The 23622-nt window shown below is 39.8% G+C and overlaps 1 protein-coding gene across 22 annotated transcripts in view; it reads right to left on the bottom strand.

The window, feature by feature from the left end:
- The window catches only part of KMT2C (lysine methyltransferase 2C), a 255472-nt gene that overhangs the window by 59505 nt on the left and 172345 nt on the right, over positions 1 to 23622 (bottom strand). For 12 of the 22 annotated variants that reach the window (XM_084859339.1, XM_084859344.1, XM_084859341.1 and 9 more), the window contains 15 exons: positions 23026 to 23090; positions 21956 to 22187; positions 17372 to 17500; positions 12906 to 13025; positions 10624 to 10751; positions 9533 to 9719; positions 9265 to 9363; positions 8854 to 8901; positions 6012 to 6149; positions 5793 to 5825; positions 5584 to 5709; positions 3126 to 3264; positions 2689 to 2903; positions 2419 to 2492; positions 1194 to 1376 (listed from right to left, as the gene is read on the bottom strand). In XM_084859339.1, the coding sequence (XP_084715465.1) occupies positions 1194 to 1376; positions 2419 to 2492; positions 2689 to 2903; positions 3126 to 3264; positions 5584 to 5709; positions 5793 to 5825; positions 6012 to 6149; positions 8854 to 8901; positions 9265 to 9363; positions 9533 to 9719; positions 10624 to 10751; positions 12906 to 13025; positions 17372 to 17500; positions 21956 to 22187; positions 23026 to 23090 (1916 nt within the window). Of the gene's footprint in view, positions 1 to 1193; positions 1377 to 2418; positions 2493 to 2688; positions 2904 to 3125; positions 3265 to 5583; positions 5710 to 5792; positions 5826 to 6011; positions 6150 to 8853; positions 8902 to 9264; positions 9364 to 9532; positions 9720 to 10623; positions 10752 to 12905; positions 13026 to 17371; positions 17501 to 21955; positions 22188 to 23024; positions 23091 to 23622 lie in introns of all 22 variants that reach the window. The other 10 variants (XM_084859346.1, XM_084859347.1, XM_084859355.1 and 7 more) reach the window with 4 other exon arrangements.

Below are 23622 nucleotides of genomic sequence, written 5' to 3'. Positions count from 1 at the left end.
TGTCCAGAAGCTGGAGCTACTGCAGAATGTAGCAGCTCAGCTGTTTTCAGGAGCTGTGCCTTTTCAACATGCAACTTCTTTGCTGAGCGAACTGCACTGTCTGCCTCTTTGCTACTGGGAAGGGCTTAAGGTTTTGCTAATAGTGTATAGAGCCCTAGGTAACTTGGGACCAGGATTCTTGACAGAGCACCTTCTCCCTTATCAACCTGCCTGGTCACTGAGGTCATTAGATGGGATGCTCCTGGTGGTTCCACATGGACCTACGGCCCAATTGGAGTCCACCCAGAGTGGAGCCTTCAATGTGGTGGCTCCCTTTCTGTGGAACTCCCTGCCTCTGGCCAACATCATGTCATTTTCAGTGCCTGCTGAAGACATGTTTGTTTCAAGCAGCCTTTCTTGATTGACCAGTCATGGTTTTCATTGGTATTCTGTTGTTGTTTTTTAAATGGTGCTTTATTCTTCTTTATATCTTATTGTTCACTACTCTGGAATCTGTTTAGATATGGATACATAGATAGATAGGTGATAGACAGATAGATACAAAAGTGCTACATAGCTATATTGGGAGTTCCACCCAAGGTGGAAGTACTACCTGCACCAGAAGCTCCCAAACTTTATTTTTTAAGCTTCCATACTGAGTTTTCTATGTCACTCATGTAAGGCTGTTCTTGGCACATGAGCTTGCAGGGCATGCAACACACACAAAAATACATCCAACTGCATTTGAATATTGTCACTACGTTTGAATTCACTACTTTAAAAAAATCAAGATGGCTCGCACACTTACATCTTAATAAGACACCAGGTGTACAGAATCCTCCTTGAGTCTACATTGGCTACCAATGTTCTAATTGCCTCTACAGACTGGAGTATCTCCTTCTGTATGTGTGGTGCCTCACTGAGAGACTGAAATATGAACTGGGTTTGAGTCCTTCAAGCATTTACAGTATGGGATTCATGCTTGTAAATTTTAGTATTTTTTTAAAGCTGACATGGAAGTGAGAATTCTCAATAATAGTGAAGGATTATGTAGACATTACTCCTTAGGTTGCCTATACCTGATGTACACAGAGCATGTACAGGGTGTATGATAAACCTCTACTGCATTTCCTGGCAACCAATTTTAACTGAGGACTTCTCTTTCTGCAGCTGTACTAGACACAAGGGGAAAGCAATGACCAAATGAAACACACCTGTCTAAATTTCCACTCTTGCTCATGCTCTGATTCCCTCTGCTTTAATGGGTCCTTAAAGAGTTCAGTGTCGATACGAGAGCTTGGATCAATGCTATCCTGTTGTTGCTGCCTTTTCATGGAATCATTAGACATCTGCACTTTGTTGATACGCAAGGCAGCTCTATTATCTCTGGCTTTTTGCTGCAAAAAAGATCACAGACACACACATAACTTGTCTTCTTTTTTATTGATAAACGTAAGCAATGCCTTTGATTATTACCCCCACAAAACCCAAACATGCATTATTTATGTGGTTTGGCTTGATTTAATTTCATGTATTAAATAAAGAAATTAGGTCACCCCTACTACCTGGGTACTACTAATCTCCCTAGACATATAATATGGTGTGGACATATTTATGCCAATTCATATAGAGGACCAAAAGATGTCATTAGCAAAACAACAACATTGAAATACTACAGGAACAGGAGCCCTAGCCTGTGTTTTGTACTGAGAACAGATCCACCAGTTCATACAATGTCTGAAAAAAGGGCAATATCCCAAATCAAGCTGAGCCACATAAGCACTGAAAAGAACAAATGGAAATCAAGAAATATGGACAATGATTCAGTTAAGCCTTGTAGGCAATAATGGGGCTTTTAATCATTTAAAAGCAGCTCCAAGCACTTATTTCTCACTGATGTTTTTGGGTTGGATCGAGATATATGCTGGACCATCTGCACTGGTAGAAGTAGACTTCCCTACCCCCTCCTTCCCATGGCAGCCCCTCCAGTCCCCTGAAAATACAACAGAGAGTCAGGTGACCCTGCTGAATGGGGTGAGCTGAGGTGTGGAGAAGGGAGGTCCCCCCAGATTGGGCAGACGGACCTTCCTCTAACAGAAGGCAGATCCCAGATCCAACCCCTTGATATTACTTCGCCAGATGATCTATTCATAATGGATGCTTTTCAAAGGTCTGGTATTTAAATTCCATACTGGTGTTTACAGTTGGAAAAGAGCAGTGACAAAAAAGTAGGTAAATCTATTCTGTTATGAATGGCCAAAAAGTATATTTCTGAAACCAGACAAGAAATGTACTCAAGGGACTAACCAGAATCCAAGTTTAAAATGCACTTTGTAGAAGCTTTGTGCTTTTGAGCAGTTTTAAAACTTAAAATAATTTTAGACCAATCAATGGAAGCCAGAGATAAAACATATTTTCTCTTTTAACAAAAAATATTACCACATATGGAGCTCTTTCCTGTGAGCTTGCTTTTCTCCACAGTTTAGCAATCTGCTTCACTCTTGTAGCCCAGTCTTGGAATGTGGAGAAAAAGGAGAAAGGTTTTTTTATTTTACAAGGTTGAGGACTATCAGTAAAGGTATCTGTAAACAGTATTTACTATTTATGAAATATTATCTCCTTCAGAGTTAGGAAAGTCTGGATTCTATGAAATAAAACTGGTGCCCAACATATATAAAGCTGGGTTTAATACTAAAATTTAAAACATACCTGGGAATTCCTCTTTTAGATTTGGAAAATTGATATTTGTGTATAAAACAGGTGCTACAGTTGCCATTTCACCAAGTGCTTCCTCTTTCTCCCATTTCAGAGTGCTTCTCTGTGCATTAGACATGGTATCACCTTCACCTTCCAGTGAGGCAGCAGATGGAACCCAAGCATTGGTGGGATCATTCATCACTGCATTAAAAGCTGTGTTTTTATCTCTGACAAAGCAAAACAAAATAGGTGCATTCGTTTCCATGTACAGGATTATATCGTTCAAATACATTAAAACAATCACCTCAAAATTGCTAATGGTTTTGGTTGTTCTACAATCTGGGTGGAGGAGAAAGCAAAAAGCTCAACAAATTAACAACATGCTGATTTAATATCATTCTAGCTGTGCTGAAGTTTGGTAAATATCAGATTTCTCACATTTGACTCACCTAGTGTCTGTGTACGGTGGCTGTGATATAGTAGAAAAAGTGCCTAATCCACCTCCAGGAACCAAAGGCGTATGAGGGAGATGGGGGTTTGGTCCAATCAGGCCATTCATAAGCGGAACTCTTGAAAATGCATTCTCCCCTTTAAAGGTGAAAATACAAAACTGAACAGTGGTTACTAACCCATGGCCAACTTCTAATACTCTATGGCAGGAAAGCATATTTTAAAATATAATCACTGTCTCTGTAAAGTGTTTAGGTCAGTAAAACTCTGGTTCACTATTTCACAGTTCTAGACTAAATGTGAAATATTTCACATTTAGGGACTTTATCTGCATACACCACAGTATCAAACATACACAATTTCAATTCTATTTCTGAAGACATTGTAAGAAAACATTCAGGGCCTCACTAAGCTTAAATAATTTTGCCTTTAATTATTATGCTGTTTTGCAGTCTTACAGTATAGTTATATAGTTTCTGAAGAAGAAACATAAAAGCCACTGTGACATTGATATTTATGCATATCGTGACTATTCTGAGTGAGGTAATTTAATAAAGGAATGAAAATCACACACACACCCTGAACCAAAATCCTCCCCTGCTGCCCAAAAGAATCTCTTTGTGGATTATGGTATAGTAACCTACCTCATTCTCCTACTGTTAAAGAGGGTTTTTTTTAGTCTTTCTATATCTTAGTGTCTCAGCTGTCCACTTTCTACACACAGAGATAACTAGTGAATGCTAAGATATAAAAGTACAGCAGAGACCTATAATTTCTGACACCCATAATGCATCATAGAACTGTAGTGCTGGAAGTGAACGTAGTTCTCTGCACTGAGAAAAGATCTTCCGTTCACCACAAAATGGGATGAGCGAGCAATGGGCAACATGACATGGAAAGGCATGAAACCCACAAAGTCTCAAACAATTCAGCTAAGGGGAAAAAAATCCTTCAAAAGGCAGTGAGATCAGTTAGGCCTTAAACCATGAAAGCAAAGTTTATATGTTGAGCTTCCCTCAAAAGAAACTTTACCTCTTGCTCTCCCCATCTGTTATCATGTCTTTCTAGATGTAGCCATCTCTGAAATCACAATGGAAATGGGGAAAACCCAGAATCTAAAGGGAAGAAAATTTCTTCCTGACCTCAACAGGCCACTTGAGACACATCAAGTACCACCCTTCTAGCTTTGAAATGAAAACTGCCCTAGGGTAATGTATTATCCTGGAATAATTTCCCTACTAGAAAAGGATGTCATACCTTAAATGGTTCAGTCCTTATTTCTAATTTATAACCATATTCATTAGCCCAGGAGATGTGCATTGTGACCTAACATCATGACTGGGCATTTGGAAAGAGAAAAAATTGCTGTGCAATATTATATACATAAGTAGTATCACCTTCTCTGTTCAGAAAAAGGCTCTGAAACTGTCAACAATTTGCACCAAGAATGTGTCATTCAAGTGCTAATGGCATTTTGGCAACAGTTTTATACTTTACATGTAATCAAATGTGCTAACTGATATTAGAATTCACATTCTAAGATCATCCACCACCTTTGTAACATCATAATAGCTAAGCCAGGGCTAGGGAATTTTTTTCTGCTGAAGGCTGCATTCCCTTAGGTATAATCTTTCACGGGCTGCATGCCAGTGGCAGGCAGACGGGGCGAGAACCAACCCAGATTAATTCTCTTTCTTACAAACCTCATATCTCCACATCCATTCATCCATCAACCACAGTCTACATACAGACCTGTCAACCTCCCCGCCTCCCATATACAGAACAGAGTGAGCTGGAATAGGAGGAGACAGAACAGATCCAGCAGCTCACTCTGCTTCCAAGCTGGATGGCGAGGAAGTGGCTTCTCTTCCTCCCTGGTCAGTGTGGAAGAAGAGTGAATGGCCTCACTTCCCAACTCATTCATCTCCCTCTGCAGCCAGCATGGAAGGCACCCACAATGGAGAGTTCCTCAAAGACTCACTTCACAGCAGATGAAAGGAGGTGGGGCTGAGGAGGAGAGGCCTCAAGCTGGATATGAGAGTGCCACACATTGTGCTTAGCCTGTAAGCTAGCATTTCCCACCCCTGCACTTAGCCAGTGGTAGCCAGAGGGCCTGTGACTCCCTCTGCTATCAGAGCAGATTAGCCACTCACTGACAGACCCACTCACTATAAAACATGCTGCCCTCCATCTCCTAAGCAAATAGAGACATTATAAATGTCAACTCTTCCCAAAAGGACACATGAAATATCTGTGAAAGAGACACATCTACCCTTCCTGGGATATAACATTTTATTAATAAAAAAAATATAAGAATGATAAAAATGAATGATAGAAGTTACTGTAACTTCTTAATTTCTCATGAGGTCAGGTGACAAAGGAACTATGCCTGGATCACTATCAATGGCCATACTGTTTTATTTTTCATGAAAAATCCTAAAATAAAAAAGAACAAACCTTGATTGTGCAAGTGCATTAACTGTGGTGGTGGAGGTGGTGGGGGTTGTGGCAAAGGAGTTGACTGAGTAGTTGCAGGACTCAGTACAGCAGTAAACAGATCTTCAACATCCTTTCCTCCCAGCTCTGTAAAATACTGCATGTGAGTCTATAGATATGGTTGCATATAGTAAGCTTCATAAAAGGATATTAAAAAGCAAGGAACATACCTGGAATCTTGTACAATTTACCAAGAATTGCACCTGGACAAACACAAACATAAACAGCAACATAAACATTAGTAATCATAATTAATTATACTTCTATCAAGTGCAAGAAATTAACTTCAATAACTGCAAATACAAAGCACATCTAAAAATGCATATGGGTTGCAATCTTCTAAAATAATAGGTTTCTTTAGAAGACAAAGATGCTAGATTAACATTTACCATCTGTGACCATCTTGTCCAGCTCAGGGCTCAAAATTCCATCTAATTGTTCTTCACTCAATGGCCGTGAACTCTGACTGACGCTTTGCAGAGGCAGAGAAGAGGGATCATCAGAGATGGGTCCAATATCTAGCACAGCTGAAGGAAGGAACAGTATGATTTTAACTAAAAAGACATGAATAAGTTAAGGCTTCTAGTTTAACAAAATGCTTAGAAAAATAATTTGAAGCACATTTTTCTATAATGCATCAGCTAAACTTAATAGCATGTATTCTCATTTGGTCAGTTTAAGAAAGAGTTTTTCTGCATGAGGTTATCCAAACCGCACTGAAGATGACCTTGAGCCATACACCTTTCCTCAGATTTCGAGACCTAAGCGACAACAAAATGACTGTAAAATTCAGCATATATCATATTAGAGGAGGGGTTTTGCAAAGAAAAAAAAGCATTAAAAAATCAGCAGCAAATAGAAGCTATGTTATAGGCACTGTGAAACTATCTCCAGAGTACTTACAAGAGAAAGGAAGTTTATTAACTTTAAAACTGATCTAGATGTTTGATAAGGTGTTTTATGCTACAATCCTATACACACTTACCTGGGAGTTAGTCCCACTGAAGTCAATGGGGCTTTACTTCTGAGTAGACATATACAGGAATGCACTTTAATCTGATGACTCAAAGAGCCTGTTAGGGTCAGGAATGGTGGCCCCACACCTCTAGAATCAGCTTCCATCGGGGGTTTTCAGGCCCCTTCTTTGAAGGTCTTCAGAAAGCTCTGAAGACCCACCTGTTTTTGCTGGCCTTCCTGAAGCATCTGGGGTTGTTGGTTTTATTAGTAATTTGTGTTTTTATTTACCACTATTGGAAATCTTGTTTTTATGGACTTGTACTGAATTTGCAGTTAGTGATTTTTATTGTATCCACTTTGCATGATTTTTATCATGTACACCGACTGCCTTGAGAGGGTTCTACCCTTGAAGGATGCCTAAAAATAATTTTAAATTAAAAAAAGCCCCCTCTCCCATAAGACACTGAGTTTTTTACTACTTTTTCTAGTGATGAAGAACATTTGCTGAAGAGAGACAAGAGAGTGGGAAGCATCCTTCTGCCTGAGGAGTAATCCTTTGGTGTTAAGGAGACATATATCCTTATATCTCTTCAACCTTTGGCTCTGGGAATGCACATTCACTGTTCAGCAAAAACTGACACTCTGGCCTTTTCTCCTATAAGTTCTGTAGTAGCACGTTTGTACAACAAGCCATTTCCTAGTAACTACTGGCCAAAACTTCCTGGAGTTTGAGGCTGCTTCTGATTACAATGATAGCTGATTGCACATATTCAGGTGCAGCCCTTCCTTCTCATTCTTCCCCCACTGTCTGTTTGCAATCCTCTCCAGATTGCTTTTCCTAGCTTAGAAACTTCAGTACCTCATCTGTTCTCTAACTCAGGAGTAGGCAACCTTTTGGGGCTGTGGGCACATTTGGCAATTGGAGATACTGTCCTGGACACTAGCACAAAATGGCTGCCATGGGAGATGTGGCAAAGGACAAGTAAACTGCCCCAAAGGCTGAATACAAGGCAGAGGTGGGATCTGAGCCCCAACACACTAAACAACTCATTTGAACCCACAGTTTTCGGCACCAACAAAAACCTATTTCACAGCAATCCCAGCTGCTGATCAGAAAATGTGTAATTTTTTTTTTTTTAAGTGGGGGTGGCAGAGTGGAGGGGGTAGGGCGGCCACGAAGAAACGTGTCTCCACTGATGCCCGTGGGCACCACATTGCCTATCCATGCTCTAACTTCAGACTGTTCTTACCAGTGACTGTGTACTCAGTTCCTCGCTTTGACTGATAACTATGCAAGACTCAACTATGCTAGCACTTCATACTGGCAAGGGTTAGAATTAAATACTTCCTTTGTGTTGGACTGGCTAGTGAACACTGGGGAATTGCACTTTCCCAAGTAACACATAGTACGCTTAAGCCAAATTGAGTGAATTTTATTCAACTGGTTTGGCAGGAGCTCTCTTTTTGAGGTACACTCTTGACTGGTGATATAAGTATTAGGCATGCTGATTGTAGAGGATCCTGCCTCTCTGCAGAGGGTTTTAACTAGGAAGCTGAGTTAATTTTAGAATTTCCAGACTGAAAATGATAGAATTCTAGGGATTCTTCATACAAATGTATTAGGTCTACATCAAAAGTAGCACACTTTGTCATCAAAACTGAAACTATAATGTTGAAGCCATTATAGAAATTGCAGACAACTTAAAAAGGTAATAGCTTGCTTGCTTGCTTGCTTGCTTGCTTTCTCTCTCTCTCTCTCTCTCTCTCTCTCTTTCTCTCTCTCTTTCTTTTATATAACAGTCTGCCTTTGTTTTTTATGTTTAGCTTTGTAACCTACAGTTGCAATGACCATCCAGGGCCAAATGAAAAACTGATGTTAACCTTTAATTCATGCTTTCATATTACAACAAAGTTTTAAAACCCAACTTCTATCACTGTGGTAAGAGACATGTAATATTTTATACTGCATTCTTAAACAGTGCCGAAGGGAGGAAATAAATTACTTTGTACTGTGAAATGCACACAGACACACACACAAATCCAGGACATAGTTATTCACAACATTTTAAAATAAAATTCTCAAACTTTGTTAGGTGCACTGCACAAGCAGGCATCTAACATTGCTCCAGACTCCGCACACACAGTGAAAAATGAAAGCATTTTAGTGACATGGTGGAGCAGACATGACATTTCACATGCAATTGTTTCCCCGCTGAAACCACTAGGAAAGGTGACTACTTCTAATCACAGATCACCCACTGTTTATTTCCTTACCAAAAGGGGAGGATGAGTTCTCAACCTGGAAAGTGCATAAATCAAGACCTACAGGATCCAAATCAGATAAAATGGATGATTATAACAAGAAGGAAAAAAAGAGTGAAGAAAGCAAGAAAGAACATAAACCAAAGTACATACAGCTCCATGCTGAAATAGTACATTGATATGACAGACACCAATAGGATGTGTACAAGTTATCTCCATATCAATAAAGCAAAGTGAAAAGTAAAATAAAGGGCAGATGTATTGATCAAAGCAAGAGATAGGAGTCCTTTGCTAGATGAAGATTACTTACGACATAAGACATATATAAATAACTAGTTGCATATAACTGTGAACATGATGCAGGACGAATTGATAAATCACGACAAAATTCACAAAGCCAACAAGAACTTAAATAGCATATACCTGGATGATCCCCAGATTTCACTAAATCTTCAGAAAGAATTCCAAGAATGTCATCATCAGTGTTCAGCACAAGGGCAGCTAATGGGTCATCAGAGGTACCTACAGAAAATTGATATCTTACACTAAAGCATCATAACCAAGATGCTCCTCTTTCCCACGGCCTTCTGCAGGCTACCAGCCCCTCCGAAATTCTTGCTCCCAAAAAACTTTCCTCTCCAAGCCCACCCTCATTTACCAAAGGGCACAAAAATATTTCCAAGTTGTGTACCTTGGATTCCAGATTTTGATGGAGCTGGAGTTGAAGTTGAGCTAAGAAGAGGATCTGAAGATGGATCTAAGAAGTTTGTGCTCAGATTTGCTTTGCATGACATGTTAAGGCTTTCTTCGCATAAATTATCTAAACTTGGTTTACTTTGCCTACTGGTATCTAGAAGATCTTTTCCAAAGAAGGCTTCCTGCATTTAAGAAGAAACATTTTCCATTTTTTATTAAAATTCCTTCATCGTCTGCAGAACTCCTCATATCTGAGTATAGAAATATGAAGCCAAATACTGATTTGTTAGCATGCAGAATGGATTTTCATCAGTTTTCTGCTCTTCACTTGATGTAGAACACATAAAAATTAAACTCAATCATTAAAAGACTAAATTTTATATATAAAATATATATAGAGGTAATTTATTGAACTGTATTTCTGATTTGAAGACTTGGATTGTAAGTGAATGGAAGGAAAGTTTCCAATTTTGGTCGATACCCCACTGTCCGAGCACATGCGCGTGCGCACGCACGCACACACACACACACACACACACGCACGCACACACCGTTCAGGAGCCCCACTCATTCCCCAGAGAGGTTTTGCAGGTGCCAAGGCAGATGCAGGAGGGAGGAGGAGGGGGGTAAGTTTCCTTCTGCAAACTTCATTCCATTCACTTAGTTTTATTTAAATAATATACAGGAAAAAGTTAAATATCCTTATTGCTCCTCTGCTAATAAACTAGCCTCTGTTTATAAGAACCTGTCCACAAAGTTTGTTCCTCTTAACAAGGGCAAACTGTTTTCAACAGAAGGTATCTATATTTATGGAATACATTAATATAGACATTTGGGTTACATGTTGATATTTTACTGATTTTTCTGCAAAGCAAAAGAATTAGGAAGTTAGATGGAAATGCATAATTTGTGTTTTAATGCTTAATTGCTAGAGGAGTTAAAGTTATCTCTCTTTATGAAAAAACTTAGTGTGGTAACAAATTATATATTAGAAAATAAGTGTTTATGTCTTAAACTACTAACAGTTTATTCGGCACATGCAAACGCTAATTTTAAGCAGCATACTATGCAACGCAATGGAAGTACCTGCAAGTATGCTGGGAAGGTTTCTTCAAGCTTGTTTTTCTTTTTCCTGTAACGTTTTTTAATTTTTTCTGTATTTTCAGAAATAGTTGTTTCATCAGCTGGTGTATCTGGTAGCTGTTCACTCCAACCTAGAAATACCAAACATGTACAACTATATTACCATCCTATTCTACTCTGGCCTACACTTGAGGTGCTGCTTTCCTCTGAAAGGGACTGTTCAGTTTATTGTTTAGCATATGTTCTTTTCCTCACTTAAAACAGCAAGACTGTAAAAGTTAAGAAAATCGAAAACTGCAGAGATGGAGCAATTTGGTGAAAGATAGGTGATGTCTTCTTAAAGTCCCCAGAGATGAGAATTTATTTATTTATTTATTTATTGCATTTATATCCCGCCTTTTTTCCTCTTGCAAGGAACCCAAGGCAGCTTACATTACCCTCATCTTCCTCTCCATTTTAAACTATTAAATTAAGACTACAAAACTGTTTTCTTACATTTACAAATACTGGCCTTAATCAGAGGAACTGTGTGCATTCAAGCAAGATTTTATTTTTATTTTTTTGTCTTGAGCAGGAAAGAAATTCCCTATATTGCATATATATATATCTATATTGCAATATTCAGTAACAAAGCCTTATTGTCTCATCAGTGACAGATGCTACTATTAAACAAATAAAACTTGTTAGTGAATTAAACTCCTTATATGGACACTTCATTTAGGTGTTTTGGGGCCTCATTAATTCTCATTGTATGATCACATTTTGTTTAGCTAGGTTATTTGTCTTTTGTCAAGCAGTTGATAAAGTGTGAGAAGTGCTATTCAACTATTGAAACGACACCTGAATGTACTTAGCACCTTCTCAGGTGTTAAGGAAATATCCACAGGGCATAAGATACAGGACCCACATGTTACCAACTACAATAAGAAAAACACTGGCAAAGGAATTTTTCTAGCAGACTAAGGGGAATTCCTATTTTTAATTAACAACTTTATATCAAGGAACAGGCAAGCATCATCTAAATCAACACAATGAATACAATCACAGTATCACATCTCCTCTGTAGTGTCCAATTTTAAACAAAGTTACATTACTAAGGCTTTCATAAAGTCAGATTTTATTAGTATTTTATTAGCTTTTACATTAGTTTTATCAGTTATAGCAGCACCCAAAAATTGCATTCGAGTTCAGCTTAGCAGGCCCTAATTCTTGATGAAGATAATACAGCTGAAAACAGCAGATTTGGTCTGTGTACATATTATGTGCAATGAATATGAACTTGAGCACGCTCCGGGAGAGAGCGCAGGACAGGAAGGCCTGGCGTGCTATGGTCCATGGGGTCACGAAGAGTCGGACACGACTGAACGACATATTATGTATGGGAAATGTTTAACCAGATTACGCTAATTAGCAGATAGAAACTAGCTTTTCCTACAATATTCGAAAAGTTGCAAGATACCCCTTTGTAGGATCTCTCTTAACTCCACTGAATTACCTGTAACCACCTTGTTACAGGTAATTTTGAGTTTAAATTGAGACAATGTGAATCATAGCAGGAACAAGATGAGATGGGTATGACAGCAAGCAAGAGCCCTGAGCTCCAGGATACAAGGACGGATTTGGTTACTCACGATGGGAACTGGGGACTTAATAAAAATCTGGGAATCCACTAGTAATAAAAAGCATCCTGCTGCTTAACAATTCCAGAAAGGCACTGGGCTGTTAAAAGCTCGATTAGCAAGATCAAGAGTGTAATCCAGAAGCACTTGTCATTCTGACCTTTCTGGGCCACAAGCCCCATGGGCCTCCACTTTACAAAGTGCTATACATGTATATAGTCATATGGCCCCTGTGCTGAAAAAATGTACCTTATACAAATATTATACAACAAAAGGCAGGAAACAAAGATATGGAATGATATGAACTTAACTCAGACAATTAGACCACTGGAAGAAAGCAGAAACAGAACACAGTACATAGTCTCTTCTAGCCTAACTTGTGCTTATAAAACTGTGGAAGTGAAATAACTGTATGAACTCTCAAAACCAGGTCATGCGACTTTGTAAGTACAAATCTTCAAACAATGCTTCAGGAATGACTCTTTATGAACTACGGCCAATGCTGAAAATATAAATGTGGGGAAAATATTTCAGTAAAATTACTTTACAATAAACCTTAATAATATAATGCTCCTATATTGGAGTACATGCTGTGATCATGACAGATAAATGTGAGTTTGATTGTTGCATTAAATTAAGCGGTAGATACACTTAATTAGTACCCACTTTCATCTCTACAAGGTATCTGCTCAGATACAGAGCCAGAAGAATCCTTCCTGGAGAGAGATCTTTTTGTTTTTCCCTGTCCTGTACGACTCCGCTGGCGTACCATAAATCCGCCAATACCTGTAAAAATACACACATTATACAGCTTACAGTTGTTTGAATTAAAAGAAACATACTGGGATTTAGACATTTTGTATATACTGTCATTCATACACACAAAAACTCTTAAGGGCCACTTTTAAGTGTTGAAGTGAAAGGATGTACAGTATACATTTAGTGAGCACCTGCTTTTACTTCCTAATATGCAAGGTAGTCATGTGACCTTTTTACACTGTGAGAAACTGTGAGTGGCCCAGATGTATGTTTCTGAAATGTACATGATAAAAAATTATGCATCAGTTCCTCACATACTATAGGGTAGAAGTAGGTATTGGCTGAATTTGTAGCATGTACCTCCTGTTCTAAAGCATGAATGATCCTAAGGGTTTGGTTCTGGAAAAGTTACCCTTATTCTTTCACACAGGAATAAAGCTTTGCAGGACAATCTCAAATGACTAGAGACTGTAAATTACACAGATATGATAGTTTCACCCCATTTGGTTGTACATGGGATGGCACGTTTTTTTCTTCTACTGTAGTTTAACATTAATTATAGTAGTAATTCCTTTAAAAAGGCATCAGCATCTGTTGAATTTGGGAAATAACTAGATAGGCAATCAACTTCAATATTTTATTGTTTCTTCTTTTTAAAAGAAGTATGAAGCCTGTAGATAATTTAGTATTCTGTTATATATTTATTGAAAGTGTATCCTGCACACCTCCTCAAAAGGTTCAGGGCAGGTAACAATTTGTTGAACACATATCTAAAAACCCAACTAAAGGAGATATTTTGTCTTATCAGGTGAATCTCTTTTCTGACCAGGAGCAGAAGGACATTCCAAAACTATGAACTTCTTTGGGACAACAGAGATAGGAAGCTGACAGCGACCTTACCTCAGGGAGAGGACTCCCCCCTCCCAGTCTAAACAACGAACACTGAGAAGAGAGAACTTCAAACAAGAAAGCTAAAAGAATACAGATCACAACAGAAAGAACATGGTACCTACCTAGAAACCTAAACCAGATGGAATCTGAAACAGTGGGATGAAATATCCCTTTATTCCTGATCCTTTTTGCTCCTGAACAGGTAAATCATGAGCAGAGAGATGTGCTAGAAATGGGACTTACAAAAGCTGAAGCCCCAAGGGCAGCCAAACTGATTTTGAAACCATGTATAGACCTGGTCCTTATAGAAGAAACAAAATTCCCATCATGCAACATACATAAAAAGAGTACCTACTTTGAAACCTCCAGCTGATACCACAGTAATAATTTTCCAGGACAGGTCTCTCAGGACAATGTCTGACATAAAAAGTTTGAAAGGCTTGAATGATGACAATGAGATATCACATGGGGAAACAATGCCCTGGATGTGGATGGAGCTGTTCCACCCACTTACATTTTGGAGACAAAGGTGAGATACCACTGGATCTCTGGATTTCAGAGGAAACCCTCAGGGTTGAAGTCAGACCAAAAGAAAGTTCCCAATACAGATAGTGGTGACTATTGTAACCAAAGTGGAGATAACACCTATGCCATAGAGGAATCACAATATGGGAGTATGCCTTTATAAGGCTGATAAAGACTGTATGCCAAATGGATTTGACTGTTTCCATGTGATTAGATGTCTTTGCCAGGTAACAGGTGAAGTGTTTTAAATCTAAGATGGCCACCATTCCCAGTCTTCTTCCCAAAGGTAAAGATGATGGAGAACACCTTTAACAATCTCTCTAGCTGAAGGACCTCCTCACAGGCATCTGTCTCTAGAAGTTGTTGAATTAATTCAGAGCACTGGTGTTTGGCAGGCTCTTTGAAATGGGGGATACCCAGGAACTTGTCCTTGTAAAAATGAGAAAACTGATTTGAGTAACCCTGACTGATGGCATCCAGCACTCAATGAGCACGTTGAGGTCCTCCACCTCTGAAAGAAACTCTGGACCAAGCCTTCTTCTTTCAACATGCCACTTGCCATCACACAAGATAGTTCAGTTGCTTGAACAGTTGTTAGGGTATCGGCTTGGACTTTTGTGCAGTGAACTACTGGCGGAAATACAGTTTTTCTGGGAATGCAAAATTGGTCTGTAGGATGAAAGGCAGGAGGTTTAATATCATCTCAAGTTATGAAGGGGAAATCCTTTATATTTAGACTCCACTAATATCTTATCCTTAGCAAATGCAGTGGTAGCCAGGTTGTTTTTGGGGTTTTGGTCCACCACCAGACCTCTGAGCCAGACTGTGGAGACAGCAGATTGTGTGAAAAACTGTAAGGGTGTCTAATGACACATCCACCACAAAACACTGAATGGACAGCTTCTTGAGACCACTGACAGCTTCTTCGGGAAGCCAACACAGAGGAAAACTGCTGGCAAAGATGGAGGGAGGGAGCTGTTAAAGATTTTATGTCTGCTGCTGAAGCACTGAACTTCTTTCTAGGGGTTGATTCATCACAACATATCTGAACTGCTGCTGAACAGGAAAGTGCAGCTACAGGAGCATACATTTCAGGTATAATCAGAAGCTCAGAGTTTGTACTTGTGGAAAAATACAGCCTATTTGAGAGCTTGTTAGTGATTTGGGCTCCCTCAGGGAATGTCCCTTCCAGATGGAACCTGTTCAAAATAGGCTAGAAAGGCAATTTGTTGGAGGGATGAATTAGGGAAGGCATCAGCTATCCTCACAGGAAAGGACCCAAGGATTTGGTAATCTGGAGATGCAGATAAGTAACAACATATTGCAAAGTAAATAATCTATTCCATCTGTCTCCCTTTTGAAACACATTAGATACCAGTCTCAGAAGCAACATAAAATGGGGCTGAGATCCTGGCCATGGGATCTTTCCCAGGAATGAGCAGGGATATGTTCCTGTTTAAAGGAAGAATCTTCAGATTCAACACAACTCTGGATACTGGTAATTGAAAAAGGACTGTTAGGATGTTTTACTGCACAAAACATAGCCTAATTCTATATTCTATGGATTCATAGCCATAGCTGCAGGTGGGAAGATGCACCAATGGGGGAAGATTGCTGCGCCCTGCCTTGCTACTATCCAGGCTAGTTCTGGATGAAGAAGTGAGTGGAGCAGAACATGCTATAGTGTGGAGTGACAAGGTGACCCTCTGCTCAATATCACCTTCTTGGAGTACAGGAATCAAAGCTGCACTGCAGTGGGTTCCCCCCGCCACTTAGAGAATATTCTCCGTGCTTCAATGAGACAAGTACATCATTATCCTCCTGTCTATAAAGAAAGAGGAAAGGAAGAAAAAACAGGAAGGAAAAGAGAGAAAGGTAAAATAAGATCAAGAATTGGGCAGAGAAAGCTGAGAAGTGCTGTCCAAGCCTGCTTCCTAGTCATAGGAAGGTGCAGATGGAGCACAGAGCCCTTTGTCTCAGGTGTCTTTTCAGCTTCCTGCCTCCAGTGCCCATAGATTTCCTGCTTCTGGAATGTTTCTCTGCTAATATTAAGACTCCATTCCAATACCACTTGAACACTAGTCACCAAGATCCAGCCGTAATTTTTACCAAGTATTACACTGCTTCCAGATTATATTCAGACTGGGATCCCTAGGAGAGCATAGGGAACTAAATAGATTTGTAGAGACTGGGTACCCATTACTCCGGCCAACCAGATATAGATTCCACCAGTAGGCTTTTAGTAGCCTGGACTAGTGGCTTGTATCCATCCAGCTATTCCCTCTGCATCAGTAGAATGTATCAGTTGGAAAATAAAATATACATTCTGTCCTTTGAACTCTAGCTGTATTGTCAAAACTAGTGGTCCCCAAGATGTGCTGAGACTAACTCCTCTTCCAGATGAAGACTGTCCAGATTTATTGGGTTGTTTGCCATCTGAAATAGTTCTGCTTCATGAGACTTTGCAGATGCTCTGACAGCAGAAAAGAAAGCTCTCTTAACTGCCATGGTAAAAATATTTGCTTTAATAAAAATAAAATGGCATCATCAAAAGGATGATCTTGGAAGATAATCCCACCCCACCCCACACACAAACACTTCAATATTATATAGTGGAAGCATTCTTTTGCAATAAATATATATGAAAATGGCAGGCCAAAATCGTATCAGGTTTAACCATCAAACTGCAAACTTAAATTGAACATTACTATTTCACTGCATGATAAAAGTAAGTTTCCTGCTCTTTGGCATCTTTGTTATACACTTCTTGTACGTATGTATATACATCAGACAGTAGATGAAATCTTAACTCGATTAGAGGAAGCTGCAGTATACAACAAACGGGATATTTCTCAACAATACCTCACCAAACTAGTTTCTAAGTTAAAAGATTATTTACATATAGTCAATAAATATAAGCCTAATGAATATGCGAACATTTGGAGCATGTACTTTACCAGGTCTGTAAGGCTTTCTTTTTCTCTTTTTGATCGCCTCAGATCCTTCAGCCCCTTTAGGATCGTCTTCTGCAGGTTCCCTTTCAGGGCTTGTATCTGATTTTCCTTCACAATCCATGAGATCTCCTTCTGATTAAAAAAAAAATAATATATATATATACACACACACACACATTGGAGTTGCCATTCTATCTCATACATTTTGACCTCACCTCTCAGACAAGAAATTCCCAAGGCAGTGAACAACATATTATAAAATAAGCACCTTAAAATCACACACGAGTTTAACAGAGATAAAACACACTGAAATAAAAAATGACTCAGTCTGCCACAAAGGCTAAAACCAGTACAATTTAAAGCCACAGAGAATAAATGCCATATGTGTCGGTGCTCAACAAATGGTCAAAGTTAGGGAATTCCAGGCAAAGTGCCAGAACAGAAAAGGCCCTGCTCCACATTGCCATTCACCGCACCTCAGAAGATGGAGGCACAGTAAGCAGAGCCTCCTGAGGAGATCTTAATTGTCAGGCAAACTCATATAAGGCCAGGCAGTCCTTCAGTAATCATGGGCCAAGGTATTTTAGGGCTTTAAAGGCCAAACCAGCACTTTCAATTGGGCCCAGAAACAAACTGGCAGCCAGTGCTTTCTTTAAGCACTCGTAGGATACTTTCTCTGTTACTCATACTGGCTAACAGCCTTGCTTCTGTCTCTTTTAATTAAGAAAAATTTCTGTACAGTCTTTAAAGGCAGCCCCATGTAAAATGCATTGCAATATCCTAGCTTGGATGCCGTTAGGGCATGTATAGCTGTGGCCAGGTCCCATTTCTTCGAGATAAAATTCTAATAGATCTCCCTCTTCCTACAGCTTTAGTATGATGAACTATAGGAAATACTAAGAAGTTGCACTAGAAAAAGACACTGCTTTCAATAGTTGGAGACAACACTAGTGATCTCTGGAGTATAAGATCGCAAACAAAAACAAAAGAGGGGAAATATCAATAGCTGTTCAGGACCCAGGAGATTATTATCAAGGAATGGTAGAGAAACAACTGCCATAATGCTTATTTATCAACAAGGGTGGACCTGTGATATGGTGGTAAAGCAGACGTTTTGCTTTACCCTAGTATTTCTAGTTAAAAACAGCTTGGGAATCTTTGAGAGCCACTGACAAGCAGAGTAGACACTGCTGGACAAGCGGACCAAATGTGCGAGTAAAAGGCAGATTCATACATACATTAACAAGTTAAAACAAGATTGCACTGTTGCTTAAAACACTGTATCTGAGTAATTCCTGTCTATAACATGCCTCTTATGACACTTACTCTAACTAACAGCAGGAAATGTTGCATAAATAAAAAGTATTTAAAACTGTTGCAAGAAAGGTAGCTCTATTCCCCTTGTAAAGACACACACCTTGCTTATTTTACGGCTTGTCATTAAGTCTTTCTTCAAATCTAGATTTGTTATAATATTGACATTAGAGTCAACTCGGCTACTTGTCCACCAAACATTTGCAGACATAGATCTCCCTTTCAAATATTACAGCTGTTCACTAGGAGACATGTGGTGGACAAGCTCCAATTAATCAGCTCATCTGGGCTGTATTCATCTGCATGATCTCTGAATGGTAAACACCTATGGGTAAAATTGATCTATACCACCTATTATTATGACACTTTGTATCCCTCATCATATGCATTCTCACAAGCAGCTATCATTTGTTAGGTCACAGTTATTTCCAAGTGACAAGAAGGAAAATGAAGCAGATAGTCAGCAATTTGCTCATAGTAGTCCCATGAGTCCTTTGCTGAGCTGGGACGCAGCAGACCTAGGCCACTTGAGTGAACAGCAAGAACTGGCCTGCCTACTTAATGTTCCAGGTTCACCTCCATTATGACCCCAGACTATTCATCTTGTCTCTCAGAACCCATATTGTCTGCAACTGCTAGCTGGCGAGAGCTGGCTATCCAGGATTGGGTGTTTGTACAGGACAGTCGCCATCCTCTACTGATATGGAAAAGAGAAGGAACTCTTTCACACACAAAGGCCAAAGTCCCCTGTACCCTACTACAATCAAAGCACAACACCTTGTCACTCATTGACTATTGAGAGTTCTGGGTTCTTGTGCAACCTTCAAGCTAGCACTGAAACACATACACTTCGTGCCAAGTACTCCTCTATTCAGAAAAGTGCACACACCACTCTCCCCTTTCGTTCACCTCAACATCCCCCTCTCAGAAAACAAAAACAAGTGTGGCAGCTAAGACTATAACTGGTCTTGGACCCTGAACTCAGCTGTCTTTTTTCATTCTCTTCTATTTGGTAAGGTCCCTACTCATTTCCACATAGCCCATAGCACTCTCTCTGCTCTGAAGATCTGGCCAAAGCACACACTGCACTTTCATTTTCTGGATTTGGCCCTGCTCTCCTTGAGCATGATCAGTTGGTAGCTATTTTTAGAGATGGGTGAACAAGCGATGTTCGAGATCAATAGGATTCTCCAAACATAGTCTCGCTGCTTGTTTCATGCCCGATTACTGTTGATGTTTGCAACTGCTGCTTCCTCTGCGCAAATCAGAAATTTGCACAAATTTCCCCAAATATTTGCACATTTCCTAATTTGCACAACTTTCCTCCATAGACTAAAGCAGGGCTGATTCAGTCTACAGGGAAATCTGCACAAAATCAACGAGGTAAGTTGTGCAAGCTGAACACGAGCACATGTCTGGCCATCTGCGAATATTTTCAGTGGACACACTGCGTCTTCAAACAGCTTTGCGAGCAAAACTGAAATTCTCATACATCCCTAGCTATTTTGCCCAACCTGTTCCTGGAAGCCTCGTTTTGGGTGCCTCCTCATACTCTCACCCCCTGCAACTCAGCTCAGTAAAACTTTGCTGTGGCCCCAGCTTTGATTCCCACTTTTGGATTAACTCTCATGCTATGGACCCCCTTCCTCTGACAGCCTTCTGACATATCACAAAGGAATGATAGGAATCTCAATAACTCTCTCTTGTTTCTCTCACTCTAGCTGCCCCCCCCATCAGCTTTCAAGCTTCCAGTGTTTCCCCTCCTTCCCCACTAAACGTCGAAGCATCACTGTTCAGCTTCCTACACCTTGCTGCCTTACTTCTCTCCCTTCACCTTGGGACAGCCTCCAGTAATTTACCTAGCAATTTGCTTTGTATTTTGCTTTTTTATTTTGCTTTACCATCAATAAAACCACCTTTTTCTGGAAAAGCTCTTGTGATGCTGAGCTTCTTCTCAGCATCCATTTGCCTGTAGCTGCAGGCATTTTTGGCCAGGGCAGCTGTTTCTTGTCAGACTTCCTGAGCAGTGCATGTATTTTCTGAGCCTTCAGACCTATAAAATGGGAAGCCTTTGGCTACATTCAGCTTGTTGTAGCTGGTCAAGGCCATTTTTCTTTCAGTTTTATCTCTTGGCCTAAAAGGTGATAATTCGCATCTCTTGTCTACATACTCTGCACTTGACTGGAGAATTAAGTGGGTGGCTACACTTGTCCCTCCCTTGGCCAAGATAAATAAATGTGGCAAAGGATCTTTTGCCTGAGGCGCATGGAACTTTTGCTGCCTTTCCTGACTATCTCCAGATGCTGCGTGTGCCTCCTACATGTGAGTAATTTATTGCCAGGAGTTTAGCATAGGTCAGCAAGCTTTAATGTTGTTTTCTTCAGTGTCTATTTTGTTTTGCCTTCCTGTTGTTTACTGTATTGTTGCAATAAACTCTGTCTCTTAATTTGGAAAGTGTGGTTGATTTCTTCAGAGAGGCATTGTTCTTTTTCTCTCTGCACAGCCTAAACTGTTTGGATACATGCTACTGGGTCAGATAAGGAGGGAGGGAGGTTAAGACAGGCCAAGGGCTAACCAGTGGAGCCTGGAGACCTGGCTGTCTGTCTACCTACTCCCAAATGAGTAGATGATAGCTGGATTAAACTGTTCATCCAGCTTGGGGTGGGGGTAAGCAAGAACTGCCAGCAGTTTCTGATGATGAGCTATCAAGACAAACTCAAAATTGTCACAGCTCTGATCCTGTTTTTGTTACTCCCTTCAAGGTACCCTAGGATGGCACTCCACTACTTAAAGTCCCCACTGTTATCCATGTTGTGCTCCTGTGTATTGGACAAAACATCCTAGTTTCTGGACCAGTTCTAGTGGACTGACAGAAGCCTGTTCGCTGGCAGAATAAAGCCAAGGCAGCAGAGAGAAGAGGGTTCCCTAGCAATAGAGTGATCCCCCCTGCTCGGCCCATCATTTGTATTCCAAAAGGGCTTACTCCTTGAACACAGAAACATAGTTTTCTGATGTACATAGAAATGTGTGTCTCAACAAGCACAGACTGACTTAACACTTCAGGTTCTGGAAGAGAGAGGACAGTACAAAATATGGTGGCTGTGCATACTGCTGAGCTAGAAGCCTTTTCTTAGGACAAAATGTCATTGAGTTTCATTCCAGAGGGTGTGAACTACTGAAAAGCCCAACAGCTTTGACACTCTCTGCAACCATTGCTCCTCAATAAACTGTTTCTATTGTTAATAGGAAAATATAGCACAGAACAACAATTACCTCTACTATCATCCATCTCACCATCCCTTGAATGTTCTGACTGGATGTCAGGTGGGGTTTGGAGTACAGCCACACTATTCTGGTTTATGATCTTCAACTTGAGCTTTGGTTTTGTCCGTTTTCTTCTTGGTACAACAGCACTGAGGCTCTGTAACCGAGACATCCCCGTTTCTGTCAAACAGACTCCATCCTGAGTGTATGTCTTCGGTGGGTCTATGAAATTTGCATGAACCATAACAGGAATACATAACTTTAATAATTTTGCTTACAAGCACTGAGTAGGGTTTTTTGTTCCTCAACTTTAATGAATTTGCAGTTAACATACCACATACTATTCTAACACCAGAGCAAGACAAAAACCAGCATAACTATTTCAGATGTAAACTGACACTGATTTAGAAAAAGGCAAAGCCTTTCCATTTAAATTTGAGTTCTTCCTGTCCAACAACAAAAACACATCATTTCTTTATGGTTGTCTACATGCCTGCAGCAAATATCTGTTCATATTATTATAGTCAAATAACTATTTTGATGCTGCATAGGTTCGACTGAAATGGAGTCAAAGGATAAAAGAGAAAACCTGCACTATAAACTGATTGTGAAAGTGTTTGAATTATGGGAGAAAAGAAAAGGGAATTAATGAAATCCAGAAGCAACCACAATCCCCCTGAACATCTCCAAGTTTAGCCAAATCATACTCCCACTTTTTAAAAACTGTAGCTAAGGGGGCAGTCACAAAAGGGTCTCAGTCTCATCTTGACCTCCTGTGATTTTGAGCACTATTTGTGGCTCATTTAAGGAGTTATTTAAACATAAAAGCTCCATACGTTTTAAAGAGCACTTACAGGTTTATTTTGAAGAATTATAAGCACTTGAAAGAAAAGAATCAGATTTAAAATAAAGCAAGTAATAAGATTATTAAAAATAAGCAAGTAACTAGGGTGACAGAAGATACAATTGTTAAATAGAGCTATTGATGATACAATCTACAGCCACAGTTCTAGGTACAATAGTTAAGTATCAGCAAAAACCATGTTAGATGGAAGGAATCAAGACATTTAAAAGTTACCAAGTTCCTTTGCTTTTGTTATAATTTGGGCTGCAATTGATGTTTCACAGCATTCAGAGGAAGGCACTGAAAAATAATTTTAAAAAATTATTGGGAGCTAAATGTTGAAATTAATCTTTATTAAAATATCTGTATCATCCTCTGATGATACTCTTGCTAATCTTCTGCAGCTCTTCACCCATGCTTGTTTCTCCAGGTATAACAGAACTGCTTTCCTTATTTTTGAACATTTTAATTTTGAGGCTGATTCACCTTTGTGGGTGCTGGTACCAGGAAAACAATTATTTAGGTGCACACAACTGGGCTGGCCGGAGTAGACTTCTCCACCCCCTCCTCCCCACTGCAGCCCCTCAAGCTACACAGAGGGGTAAGGGACTCTGCTGAATAGAGTGAGTTGCGATGGGGATCCCCCCAAATTAGGCCAAGTAGAGCCCTTCCATCCAGTCCTGTGCATGCGTACTTGGGGAACTAATTCCCACTTATTTCAAGGTAAGGGTGTGTAAGTTTGGAGCATGTATCACACTGTTGTTAAGTGATTATGACCCACTTGATTTAAATGAGATTTAATCATGCCTTTCTTTGGATTCTTCAAACTGTG

Source organism: Heloderma suspectum, chromosome 5, assembly GCF_057233095.1.
Source record: "Heloderma suspectum isolate Gila_16-S chromosome 5, 16-S_ref, whole genome shotgun sequence".
Taxonomy (NCBI): domain Eukaryota; kingdom Metazoa; phylum Chordata; class Lepidosauria; order Squamata; family Helodermatidae; genus Heloderma; species Heloderma suspectum.
The sequence above is the reverse complement of the archived record's forward strand: the minus strand, read 5'-3'. Positions and strand labels throughout refer to the sequence as shown.